Genomic DNA, 14,850 nt, shown 5'->3' on the forward strand with positions numbered 1-14,850 from the left:
TTCGTGTCAACCCTTACAAACTGACTTCTTTTATTAAGATATGATTTAAGTCATTTAAGAGCCTTTCCCCTAAATCCATAGTACTGTAATTTGTCAGTCAAGATGTTATGGTTTACACAATCGAATGCTTTAGAGAAATCACAGAAAATCGTTGCTGTAGAGTGATGGTTGTATAGACTGGAGTAAACATGATCGAAAAGGAAGAACATAGCATCATTCGTGCATTTGTCACTCAGGAATCCAAATTGATGTGGAGTAAGCAATTTGTATTTCAACAGAAAAGATAAGATTCTTTTTTTTACCAGACTTTCAATTATCTTCGACAACGTGGGCAGGAGTGCAATAGGGCGATAATTCGAAGCAAGATCTTTATCGCCTCCTTTGTGTATAGGAATAATTATCGCTGTCTTAAGGCAGCTTGGAAAAACCCCAGTTTCGAATGACCTGTTTATTAAGGTAGTAAGATGGTTTGAAGTGCAATCAGGTAGAGCAGAAAACATTTTAAGAGTGAGGCCATCAGTCCCAGATGACGATTTATTTTTAATGTCATTTATTGTAGAGCGTAGTTCACCTAATACTATGGGTGTAAAAAAGAAACTATTTACATTCCTATGAGAAAGATATGAAATCGGATCCTGAGAAGGAGGTATAGTATTTGTTAAATTTTTTGCCACATTTACAAAGTAATTGTTCAGAGTCTCAGGAGAAGTCGGGATTGTGGTGGGAGAAGAAGTCTTATCTCTCAGTTCATTTACGATAGACCACGTTTCCTTAGCAACGTTACCTGATTTAGCCAGCCTCGCATTGTAATAAATTTCCTTGGCGGCCTTTCTGGCTTTATGGTAAATTTTCTTGTAAAGCCTAACGTAATCATGGAAGGATATGTTGTCCGAGAATTTTTTTAGGTACGATAATGAGCGCATGTTCTTTGCAGATATACGTAGACCTCTAGTTGACCATGTTTACGATGTTTAGTTTTGATGGGCCTAATAGGAAAGATTTCGTATGCCAGACCAGACAACAAAATGTAGTGTATGTAGTATGTGTAGTATATGTGGTCCAAATTATATACTTCTATCATTAAAAAATGTGCAATTGTTTCACATATCGGCCGCACGAACATGGATCGTGTCAACTATACCTAAATAAAATTAATTTTAAGTGGAAAGCTATTCACTTCTATTAGGATTGTAATGACGGGGGTTTAATTTTTACATTTCAAAAAGAAAAAAGCAGAGAGCGACTTTATTTTCGTCATAAGTCAGTTAGTTCTTACGCCAGAAACTTTTATTAGAGCTTATTTGAAAGGTTCTTTAATGGTCTTTTTGAAATATGTCTTTTAAATGTTCCCAAAAATTGCACCAGATTCGAGTTATTTGAGATTACAGGTTCTCCATTTCGATGTTCTTCGAAAATAACCATCCTTTAAAGAGCAATAACTCAGTCGATGTTAGGTTTACATAGGTTTTTCAGACGCGAATCTCTTTATTTTTTTATTAGCTACAATTTTGTTCTTAACGATTTTTCCTATAAAATCAATTTCTTTAGGTTTTTCATGAAAACCGGTTATAAAACGTGAGTTTTTTAATGAAAAATGCATAGTTTTACTCGCAAATAACTTGGAAAGTTTCAATTTTGCAAAAAAAATAGAACAAAATTTACTCATAATTCCACAAGGAAAAGAAAAAGTTTTCCTGTAGTTAGCTGTATACCATCAATCACAAAATTGGAAAGAAATCCTTTGTAAAAGGTATAAAAATTTTTTTTTTATTAAAAATCCCTTAAAAGGGCTACATCACAACAAAACGTTTTCGATTTTTATATAAAATCATCATCAGTGTTCGATAAACTGGATGCTAGCTGAGCCACAAAAGAAAAATATCTGGGTAAAAACCCTTTACATAAAATATAGATGCCTTAAAAGTGCATACTTCAATAAAAAGGCCTGTGATGGTCACATGGCAAACAGGATAATGCCCTAAGGTAAGGTATACAGGTTTCCCAACACGTGGGATCCAAATTGAGTTGATCACATTTCAGTTGCCATTAAGTCATTGAAATGTGATCAACTCAATTTGGATCCCACGTGTGGGGAAACCTGTATACCTTACCTTAGGGCATTATCCTGTTTGCCATGTGACCATCACAGGCCTTTTTATTGAAGTATGCACTATTAAGGCATCTATATTTTATGTAAAGGGTTTTTACCCAGATATTTTTCTTTTGTGGCTCAGCTAGCATCCAGTTTATCGAACACTGATGATGATTTTTTATAAAAATCGAAAACGTTTTGTTGTGATGTAGCCCTTTTAAGGGATTTTTAATAAAAAAAAATTTTATACCTTTTACAAAGGATTTCTTTCCAATTTTACTCATAATTGGTCACTCTATCGATTTCCATAGTTATTTTAATTAAAAAATTTTCATCCACTAGATGGGGTTGTTTTCACCCCCAGTGCAAAAGCACAGTTCGACATATTCGATTTTGACAAGGGTTATAATTACTACCTAAATCCAAATTTTCAAGGAAATCGACCTTGGTTCTCAAAATTCTACGAGAAAATGGCTGTTGATTGGACTATCTAGGAGCGTTGTAGTTAGGGATGGCGGTTGTTTACAAAACACCGTTTTTTGGTTATACCGGTTATTTTAACTTACGACTTAACTTGTCGGTTAAACCTGGTCAAAAAACAGGGTTATTCCAAAAATCGGTATTCAGTTTTTTAATCAATAGCCAATACCTACCCCATAAGTTACAATGATACATTTAAATTGCACTTTAGTTTGCGATACTCCATTCGTATCGATGTGATATCGGTACTATGGAAAGAATACATCGATGGCAAGGTAATCAATCGATATATAAACGCCGTTGAGATCGTAGCCAATTAAGATCAAAATAGAAATTAGTCATCAGTGTTGCCAAATCGGTTGCGGTTTCGGTGAGCTAAAAATTTCTACAGGGCGCGCGAGAACGAAAAATTTCCTCATGTTTTCTCTTAATTGATTATCTTTTTCAGAGGTAGTAACTTGTCCGGTTTTTCACCGGTTATTAGTTAAAAAAACTGGTTATAACCGGAACAAAACACAACCGAACAAACAGATTATTGTGGAGTCAAAAAACCGGTTTTAGGTTATAACCTATAGGTTTTCTCATCCCTAGTGGTATTGCTTATTATGTCACTTGTTTATAAATTAATTTTTATTAACATTAATTAACATTAACAAGGGATGGTATTTTCGAATTCATTTGAGCACATTTCGTATACGAAATTATGTAGAACAAATTCGCTCGAAATGTAGTTTCTTGTTTTTTTCGAATACTTCGTGTACGAATTTTTTCGTATACAATGACTCGAATGGGTCTAAACCATTTGAATTGTAATGCCCGTATACGAATTAAAGTAATAATTGTCATTATCTGACGTGTACGTCAGATAAGGTCTCAGCTGATAGTTTGTAATAGATTTGTATATAATATTTTTACATTGAACTTACATTTTAACATTGGATGCGTCTCAATAAATTCGCTCAACTCTTTTTTTGTCCGGCCAACACTGAACCATCAAATTTCATGCCCTTTTTCTCGTTTCAGCTAATTTACAAGAATCGAATTAATAGGTTAAGTAAAACTGTCAATTATTTTTCATTTTTTTTTCTGTATTCTTATTTTCTTTTCTTGCTTTATTTAAGTTTTGATTGTTCGAATTTGCAAAGGTGCCGGTGCAAATTCTTCTCTTAAAATCAAAAAATTAAGTTACAATAATAAACCAAATCAAAGAAGATGCTGCATATGTCCATCACCAACATCTCTACATAACTCTTCTAATTATTGAGTCTACAGCATTATTTGGGACCCACGACGAAGTATCCTTTAATTCTTAAAAATAATTCTCTACTCTTTGTAACACTTTCCAAATCCTCTACAGGATTTTTAAAAATCGAATTGTTTAAATGTGGCCACAGAGAGAAATCGTAGATAGTCAAATCATAGGATCGAGGGGAGGAATATAACAGGTGTATATAAGCTTATGACTCAATTGTCAAAAAAATCCATAATAAAATTCAAACTTGGTAGCGTTGTATGAATTCGAGCCTCGTCTTGCTGAAAATATTTTTCAAATATCCTATTATTTAATTACCCATCAATTGGTTTAAATTGCATTTAAAATTTCTTGATGGTAGCTTTCAGCATTTTAGAATCCTTTCGAAAAATATGCATCCTACAATAAGTTGATTGCTTATAGCACCCCAGACTCTAAGTTCCTGTTGATATAAAGGCGTTCAATAAAATAATGCGGGCTATCTGTACTCCACATTCTCATATTGTGAGAATTTATGTACTCAGAAAGATGAAACCATCATTCGTCAATAAAAAAGGTTTTGTGTCTAATATATAGGATACTCCTTTAGGGCGATTTCATAGAAGGCCTGTAAAAGATATGGATGAAAATGTAAATCTTGCTTAAGGATACGCTGGCAAGTTCTATGTATGTCAAAGATCTCCCTGTTGATGTAAATGCCGCATTGATGTAAGTGGTTGATCTAAAATAAATATTCTGACTAGTTCGATGTTTTGTTCGGTTTGTACTTTAGGCCTTTCTGCCTACTCGTGCCATAATTCTACAATAGAGACAGTGCTAAAAAACGCATTACAAGTTATCGACTGTACGTAAAATGCACAATTTTATATTTCAAAGATGAGCGTATGTGACGTAGCGTCGTCTGGCATCGGCTATACACACTTTTATACAGGATCCTAAATTGCTTTCCCGAGATGCAAGTCCCCATCCATCCCATCCTATCCGTACGCGAGACCGTAAAATTCCAATTTGCAAAATTTGAGGTTAGGTTCACTCAAAAGTATTAGGCTGATCGGCAAGAAAAATCGTAATTTGATATATTCGTTAATCATTTAAAGGGTACAAAACCAGAGACATTTCGTTCGGGGTTGAATTAACATCATAATTTTGTATAATTAAATATATTATAATTATGTATACCGGGTGATGAATCGTAAAACGGGCCACAGGAAACTCAATGTAAAATTCTAAACTGTTGAATTACTGCTTCCCTAATTATTTTACATCAAAAGTCACGATTTGTAGAGGAATGAAATTTGTATTCAAAACAAAAGTTAGAATTGTTCTACGATTTACACGCATTCCAAAATATTGAAAAATATAATGTAGGGGAGCAAAGTATGCTAAATGGGCAGTCACTAGAGCTCTTTTGTACCTATTGGGCTGTGACGAGTAGGTGCGAAAACCAAAAAAAGTTAAGTCAAGTTTTCCATTTTAGTGGAGACTTTCCATTTATAATTTAATTTTTAATTTCCAACAATCGTTTTTTCCGATTTTAACCTTCCGATGACCAACCTTTTTTTGTTACACGGATGACCAAGGGGGGGGGGGAATGACCCCAGGTAAAAAATGTCAAAAATGACAATTAACAAAAAAATTAAGTTTTTTTTTTAATTTTTTTGGCATGGACTTTATCTCGTTCAGCCAGTCACAACATGAGTATTAGTGTCATGTGTAGTGTGTATGTTGAGTAAGTGTCTTGTTACTTTGCAAAGTCGACGTCATTAGCGTAAAACTACTTGGAATTACACATAATAGACGGTATTTTACTAAACATCAACTTCAGAATATATTTTTTATTCGTAAAATATAGGGAATTTTTTTTATTTCAAAATATGAGGATATCTAGAATGATATTAAAGTCAAATAAAAAAATAATGAGTTAAAAATTTGAAATACTTTTGAATTTATTAAAGAAAAACATACGCTGGAGTCACAATTTCCCCCGCTTGGTCATCCAAAGGTTAACGCCATTTATCCATAATTCGTAAAAATGTTTCGAATAAAAGTTAGTTATTTTTACGTAAGGAATCCAAATCTGCAATAAAAAATAGGGGCTCCTATTTAAGATTTTAAAGTAACCCCCCACCCGACCTCCGTGATGGTTCGTGTTTGGTGCCATTCGATAGATATTTCAAAAATATTGAATAAGTGTAATAGAGTTTTTCGATTTGTTGTTCATTTCGCGAAATATCGCGGGATTCATATTTAAAATATTAAATTTACCCCCACCCCTCTCTGTGGGAATTCGTGTTCGGTATCATTCGATAGATTTTTAAAAAGTATTGAGTACATATTTTTAGTTTTTCGATCTGTCATTCATTTCGCGAAAAATTCGCTTTTTTCTTGTGAACCTTTGGGACTCGGCCATTATTACCTTACGCCCGGCTCAAATCGTCAGATTTTTTAAATATACACTCTTTTGCATGTACTTAACTTACCTTATCTTAATCTGACAATTTCGAGTTTTTTTAAGGATAGATTTTTTCGGTCCCCCCTTAACGAACTCCCTTGTGTTAAGAGCCAATATATGGTAGAGTTACATCTGCAGGGTACCAGGTTTCTCCTTATATGCTAATCTTGCGCGCTCGAGTAACTGCAAAAATCCCGCTTGGGCTCCCCTACCATAGGTAATAAGTGTGTAAAAGTTAGCCATACGTTACTATTTAAATGACATTGCGCACATTATTGGCTGAACAAAACATTTTAGCTACTCTATGTCATAATATGTATTTAGTTTTTAGTTTGTGGAAACTGTCATTATAGATAGCAGTGCGTGAAGTGTTTAAAGTGTGCGTGAAGTAACAATGTATTTTAAATGGGACTTACCTTTTCGCATTGTTTTTGACACACTTTCATATAAGTAATCAAAGATCCTTAACTTTAGCGTTGTCATTGTGATGACATAATAGGAAATAAATTACGACAAAAGTTTTGACAGTTTTGTGGTTTGAAAGAAGTTAGAATTTTTAAATGTCAAAGTTCTGAAAATTGTAGAATAAAAATGAATTCCAGTGACGAAGAGTTACAGTTTTTTTATTTGTTTATAGTAGAGTAGATAAAATATTGTATGAAACTGTGCGTGAAGTACTTTTTCATAAAAGCATACTTCACGAACTGTTTCATAAATAACTATTTTTTTTATTAATACTTTCTCCTCAACTGAGGGTATTTTATCAACTTTATTGTGTTTTACAAAAAATGATAAAATTAAAAATATTGACCGTCCAAATGTTAATATAACTTCATTGTGACACATTATTGCACTGTGTGTGGCCTAATTTTGGTGTAATACATCGAAAAATGTATTACATTTTTACAAAATTTTGGAATATGTCTAATTTGTAGAACAATTTTAACAGTTGTTTTGAAGGCAGATTTTAATCCTCTACAAATAGTTTCTCATGTCTTTTGATGTAAAATAATTAGGGAAGCAGGAATTCAACAAGTTTTCTTTCTTTAATTCTGATCACCAATTCTTTAATTGTTTCTTTTTTTCAAGATTTTGGATTACCTCTATGTTGCTGACATTCTTCTCTAAAAAAATTAAATATAACAAAATGGAAAATAAGAAAATACCTATAAGAAGTTCACAACGGAAACTTGAGGTGTGGTAAATATTTCTGATGGATAAAACTTGTTTCCAAACGTTGGATATAAACATACCCGGTATTTAAAAAGTCGTTTCCGTATAATTTAAACAAAACTATATCACGTACGATTTGAAGCGCATAGCTGAAGGTTATTGCCTATACCCTTTAATTATAGATAAAGTATTAAGATAACTTTGATATATCTAAGTTGTATCGCGTTTGGCATACATATAATCTGATTTTATCGATATTAAGGGATTTGAAAACTCGAATTTCCGCTACTAGCAGTGTAATTAACCGATATCGAGATTTTAACTGTGAAATACTTCAGATAGCACAAACGTTTGTTAACTCATGTATATACCACAATATCGAAAACTAGTATTTGATAAATATATGCTAGAATTGTTCATCATTACCCGATTGGATAACTTCTTAAAGGGAGTTATTAAGTGGATTCATAAATTATGAATAGTAATTAGAACCTCTAAACTTGTCAAACAAGGAGCGCTGTATTATAATAATATTATTATATCTCATATTGACATTTCATCTCAACCCTGCATACCCGGAACTTTATTACTATACTATTTGCTCTACAATCAATAGCGAACTTCCACATTATTTGTAATACATAAAAATGTTCAGTTTTGAATTTCACGCTTCAAAAATTCATAATAACTTAGAAGTTCAAATTTAAAATCTTCTGCGATTTAAAATAGTTCAAACGACCCGTGACGTCACATAGTTGAACTTTATGTTCATATTTATATGTATTCATATATTTAGGTATATTCTTCTTCTTATTCTTTAGTTTATTGGCCTCCATCTACTTGGGTGTTTGCTAGCTCATCGTCGCGCAATAAGGGAAAAATATTTATATTCTAATGACATTTATCGTATGTCATTGTAATAATATATACCAGTTTATTGAGATTGGAGTTTGATACAGTTTTTGAAATAAAGAAAAAAAAGAAGGTTTACTATGGAAAATTAAAAAGAAAACACTATAAGTTTTGTTTAGTGCCATTTTGTAAAAGTACAAGTTTTCTATGAATTTAAAATAGTTCAAACCATTAAATGTATTTTCTACTGACGTTCATAATGTCTAAATTAAAATTATATACAATTTTGTTTACTTTGTTGGTGCAGAATGTAAACACACAACCATATGGCGTTACGACGTGTTTTGGGCTAGTAGGCCAGGGTAATAAAACAAAAATATACCCTGTTCGTGACACTTCAGCAGCCAGGGTACTAAAGCGTTTTTTCGACAGGTAATACCTATAGGAACAAATTATAACTATTTTCTGCGTATGATCTGGTGGCCATTTTTATTTATAAACAATTAACTGTCAAAATATGGCATTTTCCCCTTTTTCCAAATCAACGGAAAACAGTGAAGCTTATGATTTTTGTAGTACAAATATCTTCGAGACTATGGATGGAAAAAGCTTTAAAATGACGTATCACAACGTTTGATATACGCATTTATTGTTAATATAATTGCGAAAAAAGGGCAGAATTGCAAAAAAAATATTTTCTCAATAACTGTTGTAAAAATTATTGTACAGCTTTGAAATTTTTGTCAAATGAGTGTTCTTTGGTGCTTAATATATGTGATAAAAATTTCAAATCGATCCATTCAATTGTTTAAATTTTATTTAGATTGTTTATCCCAGAGAGCATTTTTTTGCAATATCATAAGTCAGAAAAAAATGACCTTAGAACCATTCCACAGGTGTCACATGAAAGAGCATGAGCTTCATTTTCAACATGGTTTAAAAAAGTAAATAAAAAATGCATTTATTAGTAATAAATAATTATGCAAATGTATCGTCAATTTTTCTTTATAAAATTTTTGAATAACTTTTTCCAAAAAAATTTTTTACCATGATTTAAGTGCACAACTACCAGGTAATGTTATCTATATCATAATTGATAAAAGATTGTAATAAATATGTGTATAATTTCTTATATAACAAAATAAAAAGTTTATAAGGAAAGATTTACGATATTTTTCATAATTATTTATTACTAATAAATGCATTTATTATTCACTTTTTTTAAACCCAGTTGAAAACATAGCTTATGCTCTTTCATTTGACACCTGTGGAATGGTTCTAACGTTATTTTCGTCTGACTTATGTTATTGCAAAAAAATGCTCTCTGGGATAATCAATTTGAATAAAATTTAAACAATTGAATGAATCGCTTTGAAATTTTTATCACATATTAAGCACCAAAGAACCCTTATTTGACAAAAATTTCAAAGCTGTACACTAATTTTTACAACAGTTATTGCGAAAATATTTTTTTTTGCAATTCCGACTTTTTTCGCAATTATATTAACAATAAATGAGTATATCAAACTTTGTAAAACGTCATTTTAAAACTTTTTCCATAATCTCGAAGACGTTGGTACTAAAAAAACCATAAGTTTTCCTGTTTTCCATTGATTTGAAAAAAAAATGAAAATGCCATTTTTTGACACTTAATTGTTTATAAATAAAAATGGCCGCCAGATCCTACGCAGGAAATAGTTACAATTTGCTCTTATAGGTATTACCTGTCGAAAAAACGATTCAGTACCCTGGCTGTTCAAGTGTCATGGAAAAAACCTTATTACCCTGGACTATAGCTGCAATAATTTGAATTCAGAATCGTCTTTAGGGGCAAACGTAACACAAAAACAACTTTTTTATTTTTGATACATGTTTTGAATTATGTTCTGTTGTGATTTATAACATTTTTTGGAATTTAAAATTTTATGTAAGTCCCCTATTGTCACCTACAAACACTGCATTCATTTTTTTTTGGCATCCTCCACTTTTATCTGAATGTCCCAATTTTTTCTTCTTTTTATTTTTTTATAATATATTTTTTCTATTTTATACCTCTTAATAGAACTCTAAGAAGGGTTTTATGTATTTGGCTAATAAAATTAAACAAATTTTCTGCTTGGTACTTGGTAAAAACAAACTGCTAATAATTTCAGTTTATCTGACAGACAAAATAGCTTACTCTTTAATTTTTGTTACAGGCAAACGGAATCTGGGGATTACCAGCAGTTGTTTGTGATTTCTACATAGCAATGGATGTTACGTGTTCAACATCATCCATATTTAATTTAGTAGCGATTTCTATAGATAGGTAAGTTATACATTACATTAGAAAAAATTAGAAAACTATTATTAGTCCAAGTAATGAAGCTCAAAATAGGACAAAACCTCGCAATTTTTACAGAATGGATCGATTTGCTTGAAAATTTGAGAATAAGTAGTGGATAGTCCAAGGATCAAAATCTATATCATGCAGAAAGGAGCTTTTACTATGGGGGTAATTGTCACCCCATATGGGGGTGGAAATTTTTATTATATTTTGACCACAAAAGATGGTAAAAACGTTCATTCTAGGCAAAAAACGTATTATACATTTTTTGATAAAATTAATAGGTTTCGATTTATTCGCTATCGAAAGTGTTAGTTTTATATCGAAAAATTCAATGTTTTTAATAAGTTTTCTGCTAAGAACTCCAAAAGTTTTCGTTTTATCAAAACAACTTTACTTAACAAAAATGTAGCATAATAAAATAAACCTTAATAAAATAAACAAAACCGTTTTTTTTTTAATTTTCTTTAAGGCCAATAGTAATCGAGCTATATTTTATTATACGTTAGCTCTTTTTCGTCAAATGCTAAATATTGTAATTTCAAAGTCAAAAGACGGGAAAACTATGCATTTTTCGAGGATAACTTGTTTAAACTAATTTAAAGCATTTAAAAATATCTATATCCAGAAATAAAAAACAAGTCCGTAGCTCAAAAATTAAAGGATTTATAATGAAGAGTATGTCAGTCCCTATTTTTTCAGCGAAAAAGTGATTGAAATCAACTCCCTAATCACCACCCTAATTAAAATTAGTCATTATCCTTATTTGGTATTCTTTATTTATATATTATTAATAGGTTCTAGAAGTTTGACGGGCTTAGAATGATTAGTATATAAAAAAATGGAGTTAAAAGCGAATAACGAATTTTTGTAGTTTGGAAAAAATGGATATTTTTTCAAAATAGAAAGATTAGCATCAGAGATGCGAAAAAATATTTAAATATGAAATTGTAGCTAATTTAATTCACAAGAAGCTGGTTTGCAAAAATTTTTTCTATGTCAAAAATTGATTGAGCTATTGACAATCAAAACTTGTAATAACATGCAAAAACCACTTTTACCAACCCTTTCAAAGTCACCTCTTTTTGCAACTGATGAATTTAAAAGGATTTATTATAAATAGGCTCATAGATCTTGTAAAAACCTACAAAATTATTTTTTAACAAACTTTCTAAGATAAAAAATAAAAAAGATTCGGTTAAAAAATCAATATAAGAGGAAATCCAATTGGAAGTATAATAATGTAAGTTAGCGGTGTTTTTAGTCATTGGGCTTATTCATTCTTCTTTATAAGTTTGACTGGCTTAGATTGATTAGCTTTTAAAAAACTAGAGTTAAAAGCGAATAACGAATTTTTGTAGTTTGGTAAAAAATGCCATTTTCTTCAGAATTTAAAGATTAGCATTAGAGATAGGAAAAAATGTTTAAATATGAAATTGTAGGTTATTTAACTCCCAAGAACTTGGATTGAAAACAAATTTTCTACAGCAAATTTGAGTGAATCGTAAATGAGTACATATCGAAAAATATTGATTTTTTCGTTATAAAACTAGCACTTTCGATAGCGAATAAATCTAAAACTATTAATTTTACCAAAAAAATGTATAAAACATTTTTGGGTTAGAATGAATGTTTTTATCAACTTTTGCGGTCCAAATATAATAAAAAATTTCCACCCCCGAGATGGCGTGGCAAACCACCCCCACGATAAAAGCGCCTTTCAGCATCATATAGATTTTGATCCTTGGACTATCCACTACTTATTCTCGAATTTTCAAGCAAATCGATCCATTCTGTAAAAATTGCGAGGTGAAAAGCTTCGGGTCCTGAACTATATATTTAATAAATTTTATTACATCGTATTATTTACAAAACTTTACAATATTTTTGATGACTAGATGTGACATAACCTCAATCATAACAACAATTGGCGGTTGCACACACCTTTTCAACAAACTGAGTGGAAATCGAAACGATAAGATTTTTGGGTAAAATTTGTAAATATCATTTGTGACTATCTCTGGTAACAAATAGAGTCGAAGGCAAGATTCGTTTTTTTAAGACATTTATTTTAAAACCAAAACATACAAAAAATAAGGAAATTAGCGTTATAGTCCTGTCGCCAGGGGGGGTACAACGGCCTCCTTAATTCAGATGGACTTATCCAAGTTTTTTTTATATATTTTGACCCGTAGAATACGAATTTTTTGGGTAACAGTTGATCCGGATGTCGATAAGATTGTTATAGACAAAGAACTTGAGGAATTACATAACAGTGATTTCTCGCAAAACAAAACATATTTTTGTATTTTTTGGGTCATTTTAAGCAAAAAATATTCCTACAAGTTTTTTCGTAGAATGCACAGTTTTCGAGATAACCGCGGTTGAACTTTCAAAAAATCGAAAAATTGCAATTTTTGAACCCGAATAACTTTTGATTAAAAAATAAAGTAGCAATTCTGCTTACCGCATTTGAAAGTTTAAGTCAAATTATATCGGTTTTGATTATTTGCATTGCTAAAAATTAATTTTTTTATTGTTAAACTAATCTATAAACAGATAGGTTTCCCGTGCCTAATACATGCGTTTTAACGCATGCTACGTAGAAATTGCCTCGCTTGCACTTGTAGCTACTCTACCTACTCGTTCGATTTTAAATGAGAAATCATAGAAAACATCACTCACATACTAGGTGTTTACTACAGTTTACAGCTTTGTTTAACAATAAAATAATAAATTTTTAGCAATGCAAATAATCAAAACCGATATAATTTGACTTAAACTTTCAAATGCGGTAAGCAGAATTGCTACTTTATTTTTTAATCAAAAGTTATTCGGGTTTAAAATTTACAATTTTTCGATTTTTTGAAAGTTCAACCGCGGTTATCTCGAAAACTATGCATTCTACGAAAAACTTGTAGGAATATTTTTTGCTTAAAATGACCCAAAAAATACAAAAAGATGTTTTGTTTTTCGAGAAATCGCTGTTATGTAATTCCTCAAGTTCTTTGTCTATAACAATCTTATCGACATCCGGATCAACTGTTACCCAAAAAATTCGTATTCTGCGGGTCAAAATATATAAAAAAAACTTGGGTAAGTCCATCTGAATTAAGGAGGCCGTTGTACCCCCCCTGGCGACAGGACTATTAATTACTGAGAGTTAGTTACTGATTTTGACTTGCTAAGATGTAGCATAATTTTTATTTAATTCATTTTGATCTGTTTGTCCTTTGTTCAGTGTATTATATGTATTTATTAGTTTCAAATTTTTAAAATTGCTTGCCAATGTTGCACTTTGCTGGGATATTGCCTTTTATTCCTATAGATTCCATATATTTGAGCATTCAACCTACTTTTATTTTAATTACTTTTTTTAATTTCGTTGTAAAATAGCTATTTGTATAACAAGGGAGGAAAGTGCTAGATACTATTCCTTCCGAGAATGAAGTTTCAAAGGACGAAAAGGCACTTTACTCCCATGTTATTTATATGATTTTTCCACCTTCCTCAAAAAATAACAAGTAATTATTTCATTTTTAAATAATGTATTCATGTAGGTAACTAACTAACAAAAGGGTACGATACAAAAGGGTTAAGATGGGCAAAATGCCCTTACTCTCAGAATTCCATTTTTTATTTTTTTTACGTTCTGTGCAATTAAAAAATGAGATAACGCGGATTTTTAGCTCGCCACCCCCTTACCCCTCCCCCCAGAGCCAAAAACGTAGATTTTTAGACTTAATTTTTTTTAGTTGGGTTGCAATTGATTTAAAAATTTCAAAAAATTCACACGTGTAGCTGAGGCTTTTACAAAATATGTCCATTTTTTATGGACCCTTAGGTCGAGTGTACATAACCTCAATTTTTTTTTTTAACTTTTTTCACACCTATAACTTTTTTTGGAGGTCCAATTTTTTTTTGGATTTTGTGTATTTTATAAATAATTTAATTTTTTTCAGATTTTTCCGTCAGGTGCGCCATCTTGAAAAATCCGGAAAACTCTTTTTTTAGGGGGTTTTCTCCATTTTATAGACTGCAACATAAATCAACTCAAGGTTTTGTTAATAGATTATGTATAATTTGAAATAAATAAGTATTTTAGGATTATCAAAAATTGGGCAAAATACCTTTAAACCCCCCAAAAACCATGTTTTTTTTAAGTTATGTAAGGGTTTTTGCGAGCTTAATGATACTTTTTGAGATCGATACAGCCTGAATAT

The 14,850-nt window shown here is 31.1% G+C and overlaps 1 protein-coding gene across 1 annotated transcript in view; it reads left to right on the forward strand.

Moving 5' to 3' along the window:
• The first annotated feature begins 958 nt into the window (after window positions 1-958).
• The window catches only part of LOC126885333 (dopamine D2-like receptor), a 256,960-nt gene continuing 243,068 nt past the window's right edge, over window positions 959-14,850 (forward strand). The window contains exons 1-2 of the mRNA XM_050651889.1: window positions 959-1,039; window positions 10,500-10,609. Of these exons, the coding sequence (XP_050507846.1) occupies window positions 959-1,039; window positions 10,500-10,609 (191 nt within the window). The remainder of the gene's footprint in view (window positions 1,040-10,499; window positions 10,610-14,850) is intronic.

This window comes from Diabrotica virgifera, chromosome 5 (assembly GCF_917563875.1).
Source record: "Diabrotica virgifera virgifera chromosome 5, PGI_DIABVI_V3a".
In the NCBI taxonomy this organism is placed as follows: domain Eukaryota; kingdom Metazoa; phylum Arthropoda; class Insecta; order Coleoptera; family Chrysomelidae; genus Diabrotica; species Diabrotica virgifera.